This window comes from Gastrolobium bilobum, unplaced genomic scaffold, assembly GCF_033153095.1.
Source record: "Gastrolobium bilobum isolate Gb01-03AN ecotype WA unplaced genomic scaffold, APGP_CSIRO_Gbil_v1 utg51140, whole genome shotgun sequence".
Taxonomy (NCBI): domain Eukaryota; kingdom Viridiplantae; phylum Streptophyta; class Magnoliopsida; order Fabales; family Fabaceae; genus Gastrolobium; species Gastrolobium bilobum.
In genome coordinates this window covers 55,070-78,620 of record NW_026896706.1, presented here as the reverse complement: position 1 = coordinate 78,620, position 23,551 = coordinate 55,070, and the positions used below count along the sequence as shown (strand labels likewise).

At 33.5% G+C, this 23,551-nt stretch overlaps 1 protein-coding gene across 1 annotated transcript; it reads right to left on the bottom strand.

Moving 5' to 3' along the window:
* Positions 1-1,076: 1,076 nt before the first annotated feature.
* Positions 1,077-8,101, bottom strand: LOC133301541 (oligopeptide transporter 7-like). The gene is made up of 6 exons (XM_061501185.1): positions 7,841-8,101; positions 7,197-7,755; positions 4,837-5,406; positions 4,498-4,756; positions 3,923-4,105; positions 1,077-1,913 (listed from the first exon to the last, which is right to left on the bottom strand). Exons 1-6 carry the CDS (start codon positions 7,872-7,874, stop codon positions 1,299-1,301), a joined length of 2,220 nt encoding a protein of 739 aa, XP_061357169.1. The 5' UTR covers positions 7,875-8,101; the 3' UTR covers positions 1,077-1,298.
* Positions 8,102-23,551: the final 15,450 nt, after the last annotated feature.

Sequence of the window (23,551 nt, the reverse complement as noted above, 5' to 3'; positions counted from 1 at the left end):
AATCACGCCTATTTTAGGCGTCACTGGTACACCTGGTTTGGACGTGACCCACCAGAAAGTGATACCTGGTTTGGGCGTGACCCCTGCCACCTAATTTTTTTTTTTTCATATATCCCCTCCCACCTAATTAAGGTGTGACATTATGTAATGGGTTTTATATTTCTCATGTTAAATGAGAATTGAAATCTCATGTTGTAAAGATAAAAAGCATGTGGAACCCATGTGTTAGAAAAAATTAGATGTAGAACCCATGTCAGCATACAAATCGAAGGGTGTGTAGGAAAATTTGAATTCTCAGCTTATGTAATACATGGGCAATTATTTTCAAAATAGCAATAAATTCATAATTTTTTATTAAAAATGTAATAAATTAATTTTTTTACCTAGAAAAAAGTGAAAGTCATAAAAAAAAGTCAAAATTTATTTTTTTTAAGCTACAAATTTTAAATATTAAAAAAAAAAAGTCAAAAGCCATTTTTTTAAAAAAAAAATTAAAAGTTTAAATAACTTTAACTTTTATGGAAAACACTTTTTTCCGAAAAAAAAAAAACTTTTTGGATAAGGCAATCCAATGTACACGCCCCAAATAGCATTGGCTCAGCTGGAAGATACCTCTAGTTTATAATAAAAAAAAATGAAAGTAGACTGACAAATATTACGGGTTTCATATCGCATGCTTTAACACGACAAAACGTTTAATGTCATTTACTATGTATGTGGCAGTGCGAGGTGTTATTGAGTAAAGTATGGTCAATTTTAAAACTATCTACCAATTTGGAATACTTTTAAAATTATTCCTCAGTCTGAAGCTTGTGGTGGTAGAAAAGGACTCTCTTCCAATAATTATAATAAGTTTCATTAGACTTCAAAATATACCTATAAACTTTAAATCTCGGCATTGAGCAGATATTCGAAAATATCTTTGTTTCAATTGCCAGAAAATTCTATATAAGGTATGTATGGCTGTGACCCAATGAAAGTGTTTTCCTTTCCAGATATATAAGTGGCTTTAGCATCATCAAGATAACTATTTTATAGTCCAAAATCAGGCGTAAGTCAACATTTATGTACCATATAGTGAATTGATAGGCATATTCATAAATAGAATGCAAATTGACATCAATATTCATTACATCGATATGAGAAACCTCTACAAAACTTATACTCAACCTTACAAACATTAATGAATCAAGAATTGTACAGACATTTATATACAAATAACATTACTTTTTTGGGGAGATATGTATAAATAACTTTGTTACTTACTACTATAACTGCACAATTATGTCATCTACAACTCAGTAAAGAGGGCACCCTTCAGCTTTGATCCCTTTAGCAGTTGGACAAGAAGCTAGAGGGCATCCATCCAAATCACTGCCCCACCAATCTAGGTTGATTTGCTTCATCCCCAAACACAAGTAAAGCAACACTCCCATGAAGGCTAATCCAGCATCAAGTCCCCCAGATAAGACATAGTTGTGCCGGCTCCACCAGCCACGGTAGTAGCGGTAAGCAATGAACCCTGAGGCAAAACCAACAAGAACCCAACTAGTGTAGTTCACTGGGGTACCTGGAGGCATTTCAGCTACTGCTGCTAAGAGTACGGGCATATTGATAAGTCTAATCCATTGTTTATCAGGAAAGGCCTTGTGTGCTAGCCAAACCAAGATAGGAGCTATTGCCCCAGCCAAAAAGAACCAGTTTATGGCCGAGTAATGTCCAAGATTTCCAAAAATTCTTTGAGGCCCTATCAAGCCCCATATCACAGATGCGTCATAGAATACATGATCTCTAGGACAAGTCCATGGACTACCTACTGGAATCAATTCTCTATTGCATATGTCTGGAATAGTGTTCATGAGCCACCATGCCGTTCCTAAATGCACCAATGCAGATATGGTGGTGCCAAGTATCTAAAAAGGAATCATGCAAGCAAGGGAATATTTGATAAAAGGTACTTTCAGATAAGCGGATAATGTGAACCATTTATAAAAAAACTACAGAGAGAACGTATGAGCAATATGTAAGTATATCTCGACCACAATAAAAAATAAAACATTAAAGAGAGTCATAACTAAAGGTTTATTGTTTGTCATTTAAAATGATGGTCCTTTTAGATAAATGTAGTATGTTTTTTCAATTTTCAAATTATAAATTTTTCTCTCCACTCTCTCTTCTCCAAATTTGTCCCTTTATCTCTCTTAAAAAGATATAAGTGTGTATCCTTTAAAATGATACACACTTTTCCCCGTAACGAATTATATGATAAGAGAAAAAAAATTTAAAAAAAAATGAAAACTTGTTTGCAAAAGTAAATTCGAGAGTCAGTTATGGATAGAAAAAGTTGAATACTAACCACACTAATATATCAACATTAACAGCACCTTTAACCCAACTTAATTGAAGTCAGTCGATGAACTCAAAGATAAATAAGAGAAGATTAAAACAAATAAAATAATAAAATATAAATACAAATAAAAATAAATAAATAAAATTAAAAATAAAAATAAAATAATAAAATACAATAAAAAATAAAAAATTGGGGAAGGGGCAAATAAGATAAAAGACAAGAAGGGGAAACAAAGAAAGGGGGGATTGAAGAGAAAAAGAATTAAAAATGGATCATGTGGAATATAGGAATAATAACAAGTTTAACCTTCCACCCTGCTTATAGCGTTTCTCCATTCCGTCCTAAGACACATCATCCGTCAATCTACATCTCACTCCATTAAGTCTTGTTTAACTACTTTTCCCTAGATAAGTTTCGGTCTACCTCTACCTCTTTTTGTGTCGAGCTCTTGGTAACAAACTTTTGTTCTTACAAGAGCATCTCGAAGCCGTCTCATTGCATGCCCAAAACCACCTCAGTCTATGTTTCCTTATCTTACAGTTACCGGTACTACTTTTACCTTTCGTCGAATATCTTCATTTTTTATCTTATCCATCCTCGTATAACCATACATCCTCATTTTATGCTACTCCCATTTTATACTCATGATGCCTATGTGCCGACCAACATTCAGCTCCATGTAACATTGCAGGCCTTAATGTTGTCCTATAGAATTTTCCTTTTAGCTTAAGGGAAATTTTGCGATCACATAGAAACCCATATACACTCCGTCATTTCATCCAACCTGTTCTGATTCTATGATTTGCATCCTCATCAATCTTATCACTTTTTTGCAAAATTGATCCCAGGTACGTAAAAGGATATTTCTTGAGTACCTCTTAATCAAGTAGATGCACGAGGTCACAACTAACCGCACTAATACATGTTATTCTAAAATTAATTGTGAAAGTTAATATCTTAAACATATTAAGTTATCTCATAAAATAAAAAATAACAAAAAAACAATTAAATCACAACATTAAAACATACAAAATAATAGCCAATTAAATATTTCCAACCACATTTTAAGTAAATAAAACATTAATTTAATATTTACAAGTTTTATGCAATTAACTATTAGCAATAATAAAACAGAAAAAATAAATATATGGGCTAATTTATGAAATTCACAAATCTGACTTATGCAAAATAATGATAAAACATGAAAGGGTTTCCAAATAAGTTATCTCATGTATCATAATTATTTTTTTGTGAGGGGGGAGGAAGAAACATGTCGTTTTGAAAAATTTCATATCAAAAGAGAGAAGCAAAACTCCCATATGTTTCTCCGTGAACCCAAACTGATGCGGTTTTGGGTTGCATTCCCAACATGAAAATGGTAAATTTGTAAATGATACTTCATGTTTTATCATTATTAAGAACAGGTTGGGCAGGTCACTATTTTTTTTCTTTTTTTCTTTTTTTAATCGCCCAAGATCAAGTGCTAGAGCTAGCACCATTACTCAACATAAAAATTCACTGTAATATAATTCTTCACTTCTATTAATGATGAGGAAGACTGGGTATGCAAACCTGTGCTACGAACATTGCTCTGGGAGGAATCTTCATGTAGTGACCAAGCTTAAAGTCCTCCAAAAAGAAAATCCCCTGTTTCATACTCCCGTTCCCATACACTTTAAACAACATGTTAGCAATAGGATATCCCGGGTAGACGTATCCAATTATGTACTCTGCGATCACATTCAAAGCTGGTGCCTTCTCAGGAACAAAAAAATTGTTGATGTTACCCATTTGAGAATTCAAGGTACAATATCAAACTATTTCCAGTTATATTTACCAGAGGTAGCACCTATACTTTTTGAAAGCTTTCAAATTCAACCATTTAAGTTTAGCCAATTCCGTGGTGCAATATGGATTTAGTTACAACAGTGCAACTGCTAGCATGCCAGTTTATGAACCACTGAATTGAATGAGTATAGTTCTTTGGCAGAATCCAACAGCCCATAAACTTTCACCTACTTGTTGCATCAGTGCAGTGTTGTACCTCAGAAATTGCTATTAAATTTTATAACGTTACCGCATGAAATGATGAAATTGCCATTACATAACCAAAATTGCAATATGTGTAGTATAACGTAGATCTGTACCTGATTTGTTGTGGCTCTGATTACTCCAATCGGAAGTGTGAACGATATGGCAACACCACAGGCTAAAAACACACCCCACCATGGCAGCTGGAGTTGCTCATTATAATATTCGCATATAAAAATAATTGCCGTGATGTTGAACAAAAGAATGCAAATAAACCACCATTCAGGAACTTGTTTATAATATTTTCTCATGAGCTTTGTGTGTATATCCATCTTCTTCTCTTGGAAGGCAGACTTGCTTAGCTGCAATATTTCACTGCATCATTGAAACACTAAATTCAAAACCCACATTGACACACAATGTTTCAAAAATTAAAAAAAGAATAAACCTTGTACCTCCCATTGAAAAGCATTACATGAACAAGGGTTGCAGCAAGGCAAGCAAAACCAAAGCCATATGCCATAGCAAAATTGATACTAAGATAAAGAGGGCCCTCACGCTCATAAGCCTCCAGATCAAGGCGAAAGTTGGAGTTTACAATATCTGAAATGTTGTATTTTTGGCCATTGGACATGAATAGACCATCTGAAAAAATGGGAAATCTTCTTGCCTTGTAAATATTCAGCCAATAAGCAATGGGCGTGATAACATATATGTAAATGGCAAAACCAGCAGCAACATTAACCGTAGCAAACCAAGGACTAGCCAGAGGGCTACCAAGATAAGCACATATACTGGACCAGTCAAAACCAACAACCCCAACTCCAAGTCCACGCAGCCCTGAACCAAACTGTTGTGCAAGAATAGAACTTGGAAACATCCAGCAGATCCAGGAAAGTGATGTTAACATTGGGAACAAGTAGCCTGGGAAGACATAATAAGCAAAACTACACACAAATGCTATGAGGAAGAACTGATTCCGAGTTAACCCGCCCTTTGGCCTCTCCTCCTTCTCATGCAGTGCCCTGATATCAATTTTTTTGTGTGTAAGAATAATGAAATTGATTTGCATAACATGGAATTAGAAATGTAGTCAGTTAAAAACACGATCACTTATATATGTTAGTTAAAAATTGCTCTAAATGTCTACATACAACTGAACAGAATTCGTCCAGTCTCCATCATTTTCATGAGGATCACTCCATCAGCCATGTGCCTTTCTGGGCATAGAGTGACTTAAGAACACAAGATGAGTATTATCACCACAAGAAACGCTATCAACTCTACTACTCAATATGCCTTAACACAAACTCTTATGACTGTTAATGTCGAACAGATATCTTCAAGCCAGTGGCATTATTTACGCGTAATCACATCATTACTTATGCATAGGTTATTCTCAAATAGTGTTGCATTGCTCTCACAATTGTAGTGGCATGAAATATGATAGCTTAATTAATGTAGAAAAATATAAAAAGATGAACCCAAGCAGAACAGCACTAACAAAGGCGGAAAATTTTAAATTTGCAATAATTTCAAGTTAGGGAACAACTCGGGATATAAAGTTTTAAAAACTGGAAGATACCCTTAAATACTCTTACACAAATATGTAGAGTGGCCATTTTCTTGTATTTTCAGGGATCAATTTGGTCTTTTTTATTGCCAGGGACTAAAAAGGACTTCGTAGATATTGTCAGGGACTAAAAATGGTGTTTACTCTTTATAATAAAATCCTAAAAAATGTTTAAAATTTCTCTTCATGGTAGAAGTTGAGGATAATTGTTGGGGTCACATTAGAAAGATTTGGGCTTAAACAATGCCACAATACATCATCTATAACTTTTTGGTAAAAAATAATTTTAACGCGAAATAGCAGTATTTAAAAAATAAAAAAAAAAAGAAGCTGCAAAATTATGCTTTTGAATTTACATGAGACCTATTATAGTCAAAATAAAAGGAAAATTAGCCCAGCGATTCGATTCGTTGTCATGTGACTTCCAGGTTTTATTCATTTAATTAGTCTCTTGCAAATACAACATAAGATTATACATTATAGACCCACACGATGAGCCAAAACTCTTTCCTCAACCTGGCGGAAGCTTTATAATACCATATTACTCTTTATAAAATAGTCAAAACAATAAAACTTTCGACAAATGAAGAACTTAAAATAACTTAAGCAATAATGCAAACAAAGTATAGAATGACTTATTAAGCAACCAAAAATATTATAGAAGATAAGATATTATAAAATAGATGACAAGTAAATTACATAAATACGGGTAATAAATAAATAACATTTTCTTTCACATGAAGCAATAGTTTTTCCTTTTTTAGGTAAATAATAATCGGTGTCCAAAATCTTAATAAGGTCAACTGATCTGGTTTCAAATTTGAACCTCTCCACAAGTTATGACTCTCAAGAATCGAAACCACTACCGTTTCGGCATGTCAAAATAATAATCATTGTTGTTCTAATTTTTATATTAAGATTTTACATAAAATAATAATAATTTTAAAGAGTTTATGCTTAAAATGAGACCACGGGCAGCCTGAATTGAATACGCACACTAATTCTTATGTTTGATTGTAATTCATAAATCTCTCGATTGAATAATTTCTTCTTTCAAGAGACAAATTTTAAGATTAAATAATTATTTTTTTGTAAGTTTTGTTAACGCACAAAAACAAAAGTTAAAAAATTAAAGATTATCAATTAAAAATTAGAATCATTTAATATTTTAAAAAATTATTATTTTCTTTCTTATGTATTAATGACACGTGTCTTATTTATAAAGAACTATGAATGACGTACCTGAAAAGCGAGACCTGAACGAGATTTTGGGGCCACCACATAGCGGCGGGCTCCACCAAATACCGTCGGAAAAGTCCGGCCCAACAAAAGCCCAATAAATGCGTGGTTATAATCACCAGCGCCGCCATAAACATGGATAACTCCCTCCGATAGAAGACTTTGACTACGCTCACGAAATATATGGCGTAGACGCTAGCAGCTCCCGAATTGGCGAATATTGTGATGAGCACGTGCTCCTTCACGTTGAACTTCCCCGGATTCAGCGTGAACTCCCACCTCTTCCCCTTCAAGAACACTCGCTTCGTCACCGTCGACGCCATCAGGTGCCCCAGCGGCACCACCGCGATCTGCACCGAGACCGCCGTCATGGACAACGGCTCCTTGCGGTACCAGAAGAATTGGTTGAGGAACGAGAGAAGAACGCAAGCTAGAGTTCCTAAGATCCATGTTCTGAAAGTGAAGACAGGCAGTGACGGATCGTCGGTGACCGGAACCGTGAGTGCCACCTGCTCGATCGGAGAATCCTCGCCGTCCGGCTCGGAGGCGCTTTCGTTTTGAACTGAAAATAAAAGCAAAAACGCAGAGTTTAGTGATTAGAAAAAAAAAAAAAAAAAAACAGTTAGAGAGATTGTGAAAGTGCATACGTAGAGCTGCGTTGATTTCGTGATCACCGGCCATTTTCTATCTCTGCGTGCAAAGTTTTCGGGACTTGAAACCAGTCCTTTTAATCAAATATTCATAATTTCATATCATACAATTTTCTTTGTTCGCTTATTTTATTTATTAAGAAAAATGCACCTTTAAGTATATTCTCATCAACCAGTTTTGTTGACCGCATAAATTATTTTGTTATTGTTCAATGTCATTTTTCTTGCCATGATTTGAGTACCATTGAATATTGATGTATGCCGACAACAACTTGTCAGAATGGATACTAACAAGCGGTTGAGGATTTGGTACGAGAATTTGTTTATTGTTGATAAGTTACGAAATAGTGTTTGATTGGCCAAAATTTTGTGGAGAAAGTTGGGTTCATTCTACTTATGCTATATTTGGTTGATAATAAAATATTGATGGAAATGTGAATCGAAAATATCAGAATACCCTTTAAAAGGGATAATTATTTGACTCAACATATTATATTCAGAATCCAAAAAAAATATCAAAGGATTATTGGCATAATTATTCGTCTATGTGTAGTTGTGGCATAATTATTTACCTGTGTGTAGTTGAAAAGAGAAATATCTGGGAAAAATATTTTCTGAGATTTTGTTCACAATACTCACCCAAAACATGATAATTAAATATTTTTCACCCCACTTTCCCGTCATTCTATACCAAATACTTATACCAAACACCCCATTAGGTCTACGTCAGGTCAAATCTAATATATAGATTTAAGTAATAAAAAATATATTTAGAAAACAAGAATCTATTTTTATAAGGTTGGCTTATAAAAATATATCTACAGGTTAATTTATATCAAATTACTTATTTTAATTAAAATAGAATAAATATTTAAATAATTTTAATTAATAAAATAATATTATTTTATTCATTTTTTGTAATTCTTAATTGGTATTGAAGATCTGATAAACATAAATAGACTAATAGACTTGGACAAAACTTTTGATTTTTTAATATAAGTCGGACCAAATTCATAATTTTGCTTACATAGAGATAATAGACCAAGTTAATATTAAAATATTTTATATAAATTTAAGTTATTTATATCAAAGTTTAATCTAGTGTAACCCATTCACACTCCTAAACTTCTATAAATTCAAAGATATGTAATCATCTTCCTAAATTTTCAAACGTACATACGTATTTTGGTATTTTCCAAGCTTACGTCGGAAAAGAGTATAATCTCAGTATAATCATCTTATTTAGCTTACAAGCTTACTTATTTATTTATTATTTAGATGTATATTTATCAAACTTACATAATTTATTTATATATATTAACATAACATTGATTTTATGCATAACATAACTATAAAATTTTATTAATACTTACTGTAACATCCCTTAATAAATACTTTTGTAAGGAATATTACATGATTTCTTATATATATATATATATATATATATATATATATATAATTTTTCACTTTATGCATCGTCAGTGAAGAATAAGACGAAAAGAAGTTATTGTTGTTTAATTAATACACATTTATAATAATAACAGTAAAGAAAATTATATAAACATCAACTGACATTACTTTATAGATAATGTTATGTCAGATACAAATGGAGTTATTTTACATAGGTCCTACAGTCTACTAAATATTACATCACTTCAGTTTATATCTTACATACTGTCATCACATAATTATACAATACAAAAGTCTTATCCTAATCTAGCCTATAGGTGTAAGTCTCCACACTATCAGCATAGAATATCAAAGCGGCTCCTTGATTTCCTACTACAATATAAAATTTCATGCGGTCCTCGTAAGAGTAAACATTGATACTCCATCCTTCACATGCTACGCTTAGACTAAGCATTATGATTTTCTAGAAAAGTTAGTACAAAACAAACACACGTGATAAAATTCTCAATAACATTGATGTTTTCTAACTATAACCATTTCCAGCCGTAATAACGGAAAATACCATTCTCTCAGATAATTTAATAAAATGAAATATATAATAAATAATACATTGTGTAATATTTAACTGAAGCTAAATAATTTTCCAACTTTATGGTCTTCTGCATATGAAAGATTTATTGTGGAGGAGCTCAAACCACGATAAAGCGTCCCTTACTACCCTCAAATCGTCTGAACCCAAACTCTGTGGTTCAGTTCATAGCAGTCTTCATCAATTAAATTTACATATTCTCTTTGTAATTATTTGGTACCAAATAACGACCCAAATTAACAATCAGAAAACAAATTTAAAAGAAAATAAAGAAACCGTAAAAGAATGAAATCAAAAACTAAACTACTGTAACAAGTAAATTCAAGGAATATTAAAAGAGAAGAATTTAACAAAACGACAGTAGCATAAAAATTCATATCGTTTGAAAATAAGAAAAATGAGAGAATATATAAAGAAAAGAGTTCGGTAAGATGACAGAAGTATTAAACTTAAACATCGTTTTCCCAAAATGATTGAAAAGGACACGAGAGGATGTTTTTAAAACCTCTCAATACTACCTTTTGTCTCGTCGCTTTCCTTCTTTTTGTTTTCTGTTGATTTCTCTTTCTCTCTCTCTTTCTCTTCTCACTGGTTTCTCTCTCTCTTCTTCTTCTTTTCTTTCTTTTCATTGCTCTCCCTTTCTTCTTATGGACAACGATGTATATATATATATAAAGAGAATTGCTTACGATTAAGTTGCATTTCGTTAGAATGGAACGAATTAATTAGATTATAACTAAGTAATGATTACCTTTCAAATAATAACTAACCACGTAATCATCAACGTGTAAGTTTCTAGAAAATATTCGTAAGCAATCATCAGATGGTCTTATGTTATATGTTTACGTCTTATTAATTTTTTGTAGTTTATTTAAACGTATTTTTACTTTTTAATCAATTATTATTATTATTGTTAGTATTATTTATTTTATTATTAATTTATTATATATTATATACATTTATCTTAATATTTAATTACTTATTTCTTTTTATTATTATTATTATCATTATTATTATTATTATACATATACGTAAACACACACATATATATATATGTTCACGCGCTTCGCGTAAAAATTGACGCGAATGGTGTCTGATACAAATACATATCCACGCTGTTCGCGTGAGAATTGGCGCTACTGGCCCCAATTCTGGCGCTACTCGCGTCGTTTTTTTTTTTTTTTTTTTTACTTTGGCACCACAATTGGCGCTATAAGCGCCAATGTTGGCGCTAATGGCGTCAATTTTTTTTTTATTAATTCTTTTTTTTTAATACTACACTTACTAATATCAAAGTTGAAAAAAATTTAAATTTCTCAACTTAGTTGAAGACCTTGATGTAATATATTAAATATTTGAATAAAAATAAACACCATTAATATATTTTCCATTTTCTATTTATATATTATTAACAATATAAATACATAACGTGTATATCGTTATAATCTTTATATTTATTTGATAATGGTATTAAGGATCAACTAATAAAATCAATGTTATTAAAATCGGCCCGGTTAATGACCCGTCGAGGTACCGGGTCACTGGTTCAACCAGTGAGTCATTGATTCAACCGCATGACCCGGTAATTATATATAAATCTATAATTTATATTAAAAATTATAAATATACTCAAATATTTAAAAAAATAATATAAATTCTAAATATTTAATATAAAAATAAAAATTATACATTATTGTCCAATAAAGGATCAAACAAACACATAATAATGCTTGTTATATTGGTGTTTCAGGTTCGGTAAACGACATCTCTAACTATCAAATCAAAATTCCTTGCATAGTGCATAACTGAGATAATATTAGTATTGTAGGTACATAACTTATGTAAGTCAATAAGTAACAGATCACTCAAATATGTCAATTATGATTTTTTTTTAGAAAACTTTTTTTTTAAATTTGTTTTTAATACCCGGGCCGGGTCACCGGTTAACCAGCCGGGTCACCGATTTTTCACCTAAATCGACTGGATCGCACCGGGTCGTAGGGTCGTACCGGGTCTGATACTTGACTGATCCAATGTGATAATCGGACCGGTCAGATGACCGGTTCACCGGGTTCCGGGTCAACCCGGCCGATCCGGTCCGATTTTCACAACATTGAATAAAATAACTAATAACAATAAAAAATAAATAAGAAGAAAATCATGTACAATAGATAATTATGTAATAATTTTTTTCAATTTTAGAGATTGAATTTATTAAATGTTAAAACATTATGTTGTGATTTTTTGAAATTTTAAATAGACTATATATTTATCAACAATGACCCAGTATATAACGGATCCGATTTTAGAATGGGGTTGATGAGTGTCCTGTAACAACATTTTTCCTCTCTTTCTAGCAGATACATTTAACAGTGGGTCCATGTTTAAAAAAACAAAACAAAAACAAAAAATGGAATCACGCTGTTCGACATCTCTATAGCATATCATAAAAATCTTCCTGTAACAGTATACTTGTTTTCCCCTTTTAGAATAGTAGGGTTTATTACAAAAGTGACTATACTACTATAGTGTGTCACAAAAAGCCCACAAGAAATACCACAACCAGGTAGAATGAGAACTGGAAAAGGCAAAAAGAGGCGATGCAACACGATACATATACCACAACTTTTTCAATAGAGTTGTTTTCAAAAACCTTATAAAAGTCCAAATTTTTTACGAAAATTTTTACGTAAAAATTTTTTAACGAAAAATATTTTGTCAAAATTAAAGACGGAAATTTCAACGAAAAACGTATTTTTTCTAAGTTTTCGATGAAAATATTATTTCGTTAAAAATTTTCAACGAAAATTATTTTTCGTCGAAATTTTTTGAAGAAAATTATTTTTTGTCTAAAATTTTCGACAAAAAATTATTTCCATAGAATAATTTTTAAAAAATATATGTTAAAAGAAATTATATTTATGAATTTTTTGTCAAAAAATTTCGACGAAAAATGAATTCCATCGAAAACTCTTATAAAAAAATAAATAAAAAAGAAATTATAATTTTGAATTTTTCGACAGAATTCATTTTTCGTCAAAAAATTTCTACAAAAAATGAATTTCGTCGAAAATTTCATAAAAAAATAAACCAAAAAGAAATTATATTTATCAATTTTTTGACTGAATTCAGATTCCGCCGAAAACCATTATAAAAAATAAATCAAAAGGAAATTATATTTATGAATTTTTTGACGAAATTCAGATTGTGTCGAAAATTTTTGACGAAAAACGAATTTCGTTGCAAACCCTCATAAAAAAAAAAATATAAGCCATCTCGGTCAAGAATATATAATGCTTGTGTACAACATTGTTGACTGAGTGGATGAAGAGTTGTGCTTTTCCAATTATTTGTGTTTTAAATATTTTACATGCTTATAGGATACAGTTGCACAACAAGATGAAAGGATTGAGCAACAGGATAGTCTCATGGTTATGATGCAAAGGGGAATGGAAAAAAATGGAGAAGCTTATGCAAAGGCTTCTTGAGGCATTATTAAATACTGAGGATGACGACGAGACTCAACCCCCATCTCAGGACCTAGGTGATGACCATGATTATGCAGGTCATTCACCAACATGACTTTTGTATCTTATTTGGATGTATATGACATAGACTATTGTACATAGACTCTTTTAATTAGTATATGACATGGACTTTTGTATATGTATGTCTCTTTTGATTAGTATATGTCTTGGAAATTTATAGATATAGGACTCTTTTGATTAGTATATGACAGAGACTTTTGTATATGTATGTCCCTTTTGATTAGTATATGTCTTGGACATTTATACATGTAGGACTCTTTTGATTAATATATTGACGAATCTCCAATTTATTATGTATTAAGGGTTAATATGAGTATGAAATTGATTTAAAAATAATTAAAATTTACGAGAATTATAATTAAAGTGTTATTTTATTCTCGGTAATATTCTCATAAAAATTCTTATATTTGCAATAATTTTCAGCTCAATAAAAAGATAAATTGGAGAGCTCAAGTGGATTTGTTTTAAATTTCCGAATCATATAATTGATTGAAGATCTTATTGAAGATTCTCTTGAATATTTTTAAGGAAATTTTTTCCTTTAAATATAAAAGAGAAGATTTTAAAGGTTTGATTAAAGATATGATTGGAGATTATAGTAAAGATTCCATTAAAGATATCATGAAAAATTAAAAGATATAGTTTCATCACTATAAAAAGGTGGCACATTCAGAAAGAAGGGAGCTTTTGAACAATTGAAAAGAGCAAATCCTACTTTGGAGAGAGAAACACGTCTTTCATGCTTTGGAGCATCGAGAGCGGTTTGAATTCAAGAAAAAGCTGGGGGGGTAGGGGTTTGAGGATACTTCACGCTATAACACCAATGGAGTTTGGGGGATTTTCTTTACTTTCTCTTGTCTTTGATTTCGCTATGTTAGCCTAGATTTTTATGTAGTTAAGGGTAGATTGAACCCAATTGAATTATTATGTTTATGGATTAAATTTTCTCTGTAATTTTTCTTTTTATAATTGAATGAATTTATCTATGTTTAATGCTTTCTATGAGTTTTCTCTTTGTAGATTGATTTAAGGGAATTATATGAGAATAGGGATGTTGGTGCATGAACCCTGATTTGATAAATTCATCATAATCCTTATGATCTAGTGATAGACATAGAGTAATTATGCAATCTTTATATTCTTGTTGTTAATGCATGTTTTTTTTTTTGGGAACAACTAGGGAACTTGGATTCTTTCAATATTACATAGAATTAAGGTAACAAGGGATTGAACCTTAATTACTTTAGTGGAATCGATTGGCATTATATTAAGGGCGGTTATTTGATTGTTTAATCCATAACATAAGAAGGATATTGGGGGAAAATCAAAATCTTAACTATGCTCTTTCTTGATTTTCAAAACCAAATTCTTTTTCTTTGCTTGCTTTAAATTCTAGAATTGCATGTTCTTGTTTGTTCTTGATTTTCTTTATTTTCATCTGAAATTCGATTGTCTAACTAAATCGTTGTTAGCGAACTAGTGCTTGAAAACCAATCCTCGTGGAAATGATCTCGTACTCAGTATACTTTTATTACTTTTTTGACCGGTGCACTTGCTGAAGTCGCAACATATATGATAGAGACTTTTATATATGTATGTCCCTTTTGATTAGTATATGTCTTGGACATTTATACATATAAGACTCTTTTGATTAATATATGACACAAACTTTTGTATATAAGACTCTTTTCGTTAGTATATAACAAGGACTTTCCTACACATAATTATATTAAGATCATATGATTTTGATATGTTATTTACTTTCATTACTTTTGTTTATCAGGTGCAAAACATAAATTGGTATTAATTTTGTAGAGAGAAATAAAATAAAAATCGATGGAAAAGCAATTTCGTAAAAAATTGAGGCAATAGTTTTTGACAAAATTTCATTCATTTTCTGTCTCATATTTTCGACAAAAATTCATTCATTTTCAGTGAAATTTTTTTTACAGAATTTGTTTTCATCAAAAATTAATACAAGATTTTTAGACGGAATTTCATTCATTTTTCATCAAAAAATTTCGATGGAATTTATTTTTCATCGAAAATTGTTACAACATTTTTCGACGGAATTTCATTCATTTTCCGTTGAAAAATTTAGATGAAATTTGTTTTCCATAAAAAATTAATACAATATTTTCGACGGAATTTCATTCATTTTCTGCATGAAATTTTCCACAGAAATTAATTTCGTCGAAAATTATTTCCGTCGAAAAAACTGTTACCCACGAAAAGATATTCGACGGCTTCATTTTTTACGAAATTTTAATCATTTTGGACAAAATTTTTCTATTGAAAAAAAATGCATTTTTTAGTAATGCATCACTTAGCCCCAATGGAAGTTTTTCCTCCCCACTTATACTAGTAACTTTAGTGTCAGACAGATAATAACAAGTTGACCAAACAGATAGAACGAATGAACCATTAAGAAGTTCTTGAATGAGATTGTTATATAATAAACCAGTCCTATGCTAGTTGAGACTTGAGAATGATATTGAAGATATTAAGCTTCAGGTTAGACTCGTTGTATTGTATGGTATCAAAGTATTTGATCAAGTACTTATGAGTTCTATCTTCATCAACTACCTCTTGTTTTCTAATAAAATTAAAAAGTAAATTAAAATCAGCGCAAGGTAAATAAGAAAAAAATAGGTCTATGTACTGTGTTGGGAAAAATAACACCAATTTATTTTCTTGTCCTAAACTCATGCTAAACAGATACCATTAACAACTATACAAGAAATAAGGTCAAAGCAATGCAAATAAATTTTAAATTGGAAAACTTTTGTCAATATGAGAAGTGAAAATCACGAAATTGGTTTCGGAGTCTACCTAAATTCTTCAATATAAACAAAATTTAAATTACAAGATTTTCCAATAGTAGCTACAAATAACTAGAGCACCAATAAATAAATTGGACACAAGTTCAACAAAAATAAAAGGTATCCACACAAGGGAAAAATGTTTGTCCTTTTAAATGACACAACTTATATCCTTTCACTCTCACAAAGAAGTGGGACCCACACCTCTATATTTTTTTGTCCACTTTCTCTTTTTCTTTATCTATCTTTTTCTCTCACTTAAAATGACACAACTTTACATGCTTTAAAATGATACACATTTTTTTCATCCACACAAATACAAGGTTTTGTCTGAAATTATTTTCCACCGTCAGAAAACTCTAATTGAAAATCCCAATGGTTAGATTAGATAATTAGGAGAGGAACATATTGACCAAAACTGAGAACGATCCAACGAATGATCAAAGAGATATCCCTTTTTGAATCTTGTTACCTAAAACAGTACATGATTTCTTATATCCTCTATTTTCGATTGCACAAAACACTCGTGCTCCAATCCAAAAGGTCAAACTATAGAAGTATATGTGTGAAACTTTCATAAAAGTTTGAGCTTGATCCAAGGATGGATTTGAGATCTCTCTCTCTCTCTCTCAACAATGCTTCTTGCTATAGAAGTCTACAAGAAATGGGTTGGATTCTTATAATTTCTGGTTCTGCTACATACCTTCAATCAACGAATCCACTTTATAGAATGAATACCAAATATTTATAAACTTGATGAAAAACTCCAAGTAGATCAAATGGCAGAAGAAAGAGATCTTGAAGATTGAAGGGCATTATCTCTCAATTTCACAACAAAATTGGTGTTGCCTCTTAATAATTTTCTTTGGCTAATGTGCAACAGTTTTTCCTTCACATTTTTGTTTACAATGGTTGTCACATTCTTTCTAGAAGGAACCCAAGGTTTATTCCTTGTTGGGCTTGACTTTTTGGCTTTTAATAATAAAAGCCCAATAGATTATCCACACTTCAAATGTAAAAGGTCCTGGATGAAAAGGTATGTTAAAAATATTAATATAAAACAATTAATGTCGGCATCACTTACCAGCTTAAGTTTATAGGTTAAAGTGATTCTTTACAAATGAGGAAGAAATTCTTGGGTGGTATCTTACTATTTTAGGTAGGGGTAGCAATTTTTAACAAAGCCCAATGACACAAAAAAAAAAAAAACAATATAGAAAATTCATGTTCGACTCGACCCATTTTCAAATTTGTATCATGTTTGTATTGGCAAGATTGACATGAAAAGTTTTGTGCCCTATTGCGTGTCAACCTGCGAATCCAAAATTGACTCACATTAATTTTCTTACAGGTTATTCGTGTGGTAAATGTTGGAGGTAATGGGTTTGAGAAAGAAGGGTTTAGAGTTGCTTAAAGTATTACATCAAGATGCATCAGATTTGGAATGTTCAACATGTTAGAAATTTATTTTATGGGCAATATTAATTAATTAGTTTTGTATTTAAAATTAATCGGGTTAATGGATATTCCAATATTGTTATTGTAACTAGCCCATTGTGATCACATTGAATTGGGCTTCTAGCATCTGTTGTTATTGGGCCTAGTTGGGCAGCAGTGTAGGCTTTAGTGTGACTCTGGTTTTCCATGATGGGTGGACCCAGTGGACACAGAATCTTTTCTGGGTTATTAGCTAGGTCCCCTCTCTAACCTATATATATTGGAGTTAAACTCCATGAGCCATCATGCTCCCATCGCTGAGGCTGCCTTTATGGAAATAAGTGATAGAGAGGAAGATCTGACATGTAGTCCCTGCTTTCTTTCGACTTTGTGACGATCCAATAATAAGGTACACACAATCCCAACTTTGATTTCATATTGTTTAAGTATTTTATAATCATATACATGATTCAGGGTTAAAATATTTCTATCACAACAATGTTACCTCCGGCTTAGAAAAAACCCTAAAGATAATACAAGTTATTGGGCTCCAGCCCATATAGACCCAAATGATTATGCTTTCACCTATTGGACTTAATGTTAACATATTATTGGACTATATTATTAATATATTCAACAATAAATAGGTTATTATTGTCTTATCGTGTCGTGTCAACTCGCATAATAAGTATCACAATTTGGAGTTGACAGATTATTTGTGTCGTGTCGTGTCAATCCGCATAATAAGTAACACACTTTGAGTTTGCAGATTATTCATGTCGTGTCATGTCAACTCGCAAAATAAACGGATCGTGTTTCCGTTGAAAGTTTTACTCCAATTTCAAATTAATGCCTTGTTTGTGTTGAGTATATTCCTGTTTACGTCGAATTCGTGTAGTATGATATTGAGACGAATTACCACCCCTTAGACATGTGAATCAACTCCTTTATATATGTAAAATTACGTGACTCATATTAAAAACACTAATATTTCTATTAGCAGAACTTTACACCCATCCAAAGAAGTTCCCAACCAAGAATTTCTCTTGAAGCTAAAGAGTCCTGAAGCTGCCGCTGGCGTTATACTTAACCAATATCCTATTCCAGCTAACGTTGAACTAAAGTGATCAACGCAGTGCAAGGCCATGGCTACTGTACTTTAACCAGAGTAATCAAAACGTGAGTAGCATCATTCCAAATCAGCTCATTTTCTGCAATAATAACAAATAGAACGTCAATGAGTTAAAGCTGTTCGAGAGATCTTTTAAGTTTAAAAAAGAAGTCAGGTAGGAAGTAAACCTGATGTAGGATTCTGAGTGCGAACCAGAAATAATTCATCCGATATGCTAATGAAGGAACCTACTATTTAATACTGAGAACAGAGGAACTTCAAAAGCATAGGCAAATCAACATTTCTAGGCCTATCTTGTATTACATCATTAGGATAATTTAAGGGGGGACTGTATGTACCATTCAGTGAATTGCTAAACGACCTCATAAATAGAATGAAAATTTACATCTTTTAGCATATTCTGTCACGTTTCTTTTCTTTTTCTGTATTAAGTCCTTTGTTATTTGGTTTATTCAATTTGCCTTGTATTGCCACCTCACTGTTAGTTACAACTATCCACCACAATTTACGGAAACAGAATGTTGATTCTATTATAGGAGCCTTGATATATTTGGACACATACTCTCTGTAAATTCACGTAGATTTTTCCAGTAATACAAAAATGTTTCTTCTTCAATTTCTCTGGATTCTGTTATTCAATATGGTATCAGATGTTAATTTGTAGCCTCTACCTCTTCCATGGCACGAGGCAACAATGCCCGTCCCCCCACTAATGCCTCTGCCTCCTCTGGATCTACTTCTTTTCCCCTTTCTCCCAATATCATAGAGCACACTTCCAGTCCCTATCATCTTGCCAACGGTGACCATCCTGGCATCGTTCTGGTTCCTCATACCCTTCTTGGCAGCAACTTTAATTCTTGGCGCAGATCCATGCTTATTGCGCTTACTGCTAAAAACAAAGTTTGCTTCGTTGATAGTTCTCTCATTCAACCATCATCTGATGATCTCCTCTTTTCTTCCTGGAATCGCTGCAATTCCATGGTCACATTTTGGCTCCTTAACTCGGTTTCCAAAGAAATCGCAGACAGCTTAATGTATTTCTCAACTGCTTATGAGCTTTGGGCTGATCTGAGTGCTCGGTTTCATCAGGCCAATGGACCACGTATTTTCCAACTGAAACAGCAGCTCTCGTCCCTTCATCAAGGTGCTCTCGATATCAATTGTTACTACACGAAGCTCAAAATCCTTTGGGATGAGCTTCAAGACTATTCTCCCACCCATCAGTGTACTTGTGGAGGTCTTCGCTCCCTCTCTTCTTCCCTGCAACAAGATCAGGCACTCCAGTTCCTCATGGGACTCAATGATTCTTACTCTCCCATCCGTGCTCAAATTTTACTCATGGAGCCGTTACCCAACTTATCCAAGGTCTTCTCTCTGATTTTACAGGAAGAACGTCTGAGGCAAATTTCAACTTCCCTACCAACGACTCCTGAGACTCCTCTGCTTAATGCCGTTGTCGCTCCTGGTGTTCTCGGTTCTGCTCCCACTGCATCTCCTATCATAGCTGCCACCGCTTCTTTTCCTCGCTGCAACCGTCCCTTTTGCACCCATTGTAACCTTTCTGGACACACCAAGGAAAAGTGTTTCAAAATTCATGGTTTTCCCCCAGGCTATAAGCCCAGAACCCCTAAACAAGCCTACCCACCCTCGGCCCAAAAACACTTAGCCTTTACCAACCCCACTTCTAAGCCCATTGACCCTAACCCATCCTTTCCACCGTTGACTCAATCACAGTATACACAACTCATCCAGCTTTTGCACTCGAGCCCCAATTTCCAGTCACCATCGTCCTTTTCTTCCTCACCTACGACAGATTCTGCCTCTCCCACCATCGCGAGCTTCAGTTGTAAGTGTTCCTCTTCTATTCCTTCTACGTCTTGGGTCATTGATACTGGGGCAACTCATCATGTTGTTTTTTCCCCTATCATGTTTACATCTCTTTCTCCTTCTAAATCGGTCGTTTCCCTCCCCACTGGATCGAGTGTTTCTGTTACTTCTAAGGGTTCAGTTTCCCTTTTGCCTTCTGTTATGTTACATGAATCCTCTTTCTCCTTCTAAATCGGTCGTCTCCCTCCCCGTTTAAGGGATACCTTGCATTTCACATATCATGCATGTTCATCTTTCCATTGTAATATTTGTCCATTGGCAAAACAAAAGCGATTACCGTTTATTTTGAATCCACAACTCTCATCTTCTCCTTTTGATTTATTACACTGTGATATTTGGGGTCCTTTTAATCCCATTTTTGTGGATGGTTTTCGTTATTTTCTCACAATTGTTGATGATGCTTCACGTTTTACATGGATTTACTTTCAGAAAAATAAAAATGATTTTTCTGTCATTTTCTGCTTGGTCGAACCGAGAGCTGCTCGGGAATATTTTTTCAGAGAGCAAGAGTGTAGAGTAGTAATCAGGATTGCCAATAGGAGCAATCTACTCTGACTAAGAGCAACCCTCTTCAACTATACGCAAGCGTACGTGTCAAGCAATATAGGGTATTGTAGCCCCAGATTTATCGTCCTCAGGGAGCAGTTGTGAAGTAAGAAGCGCTAAAGGAAACTTAATTTGTAAAATGGAGCAATAAAAGAACTTACTATTCTCAGCTAAGCTTCACAAAGAGCAATCTCTGGGCAGCTAGTTAAACAATGTTAACCATTCTGAACCAGATGAGAGCAGTGAATGACTTAGCACGGTCATCGAATAAAACGGCATCAATTGAAGTAACTTTAAGAGCAGTCAACGAAATGAAAGTAAGAGCATCAGCTGGTAAAACACAGTTCAGTTATCGTGAGGAAAAGGTTGTGATATAAGTTGAGTTAAGATTAATTTCAGAAAGAAAAAGATCAAGTAGGTGTTACGGGTTCCATGTTTTCATCCCTTTGGTTAACCCTGCTTGGTAGCATATTTTACAAGTGGATTTTGCTCCTTCCCTTGTTTTGCTATAGGTAAGCAGAGGGTAAGGCCTTACTCTCCACGTTACTCCACAGTACTTGGAGTTATATGCAAGGAAACCATGCTGCCTTCTCAAAAGAGCATGGATTCACATGGCAGTGCTCCTCATTCCAGGTGTTTCTCCCTCCTTTCTTCAGGCTAAACTACCCCAGGATTTTGAGAATGCTCCACACGCCTTTGTCAGTGTTTCATCAACCGAGTGGTCCCGGGATGAGGTTGCCAGCCCAAAGGGTTTCACAAAATCAATAAATTAAACCAAAGAGCAACTCAAAATTCATTTATAAAATATGTGTTCCTTACAAAACTATCCTAAGACAAAAGGGATTACTTCTATGAAACCCTCACCTACTTAGAGGAAGTTAGCTCCTAGTGAGCATTTTTACAAAAAAGAAAACAAAGAGATAACGAGTCCTAGGATGGGTGCTGATGATCCCCTTTATGAGGATTGCTTGTTCCTTTTATAGGGTTCTTCATTTGATCTCCATTGTTCCTTTCATCAAGGGTCGTGCTTTGTCTAAATCCTCTCTAATGGTAGCTTTGCTTCTTGCCAGCTTGGCCTTAAATGGAAGTGGTCCCCCTTGCTTTTGGCTCCCTTTGTGAGTAGGAGTATCAGATTCAGGGAGGCACCTCCACTCCTTCTGCTGTAGCTGACGTGGCGGCTCCCCATTGCTCAGCTTCTTTGCTTTCGTACTGTAGCAGAGGCAGCACCTCCACCTTCTCTGTTGTAGCTGACGTGGCGGCTCCCCATTGCTTCCTTTGACTGCTGTTGTACTATAGCAGACTTCTTTTTCCTTTCTGCGCAACCCTCCTTCTTCTCTCTTCATTTTGTGGTTCCTTTTGATGGGCCTTAGGTGTCCTGAACAAAGCAAACTAACCCAATAGTCATATGTGAAAAAGATAATGTTATATTTGCTCCAGGTCTACCTTAATTCCCACTTTCAGCATTGCTCTGGTCCACTATTCAAAACAGTTGCTCTATATGAAAAGAAGAAGGTTGAGGGGAGTGATTTATAACCAAACATGGGTTTTGTAGAACAATTTACACTTAATGGGCCTCAACTTTTGAGGACCATCATTTTCCCTCAATTTCATTCTCTGGTTTTTACTCAATATTCCAAATCTATCAAAGCTATTCGCTGTGATAATGCACCTGAGTTTTGTTTAACTGATTTTTTTCACAACAAAGGCATTAATCTTTTTCATTCTTGTGTGGAACGACCACAACAGAATTCTGTTGTGGAAAGAAAACACCAACACCTTTTAAACGTTGCACAAGCTCTGCATTTTCAATCCCAGGTCCCTCTGCCCTATTGGACTGATTGTGTCCAAACTGCCTCTTATCTTATCAATCGTACACCATCCCCTCTTCTGTCTCATAAAACACCTTTTGAATTATTGTCCAATACAGTTCCATCATACTCACACCTGAGAGTCTTTGGCTGCCTTTGCTACCCTTCTACTCTTCTTCGTACACGTCACAAATTCTCTACATGTGCCCTTCCCGCAGTCTTTCTTGGATATACTTCTGGTTACAAAGGATACAAACTCCTTGATCTTTCTACTAATCGCATTATTGTGTTTAGAGATGTAGTTTTTCATAAGTCTATTTTTCCCTTTGCATCTCTATCACCATTACAAACTCCTATTCCCTCTTCAACTTCAACATCTACCACTGAAGCTTCACATCTTCCTTCTTCCCTTCCTGCTCGCATCCGAAAACCACCACCTCATTTACTGGACTATGTTTGTTCTTCCACTGCACATCCCATATCCAATTACCTCTCTTACACCAAGCTTTCCTCACCTCACCATGCTTTT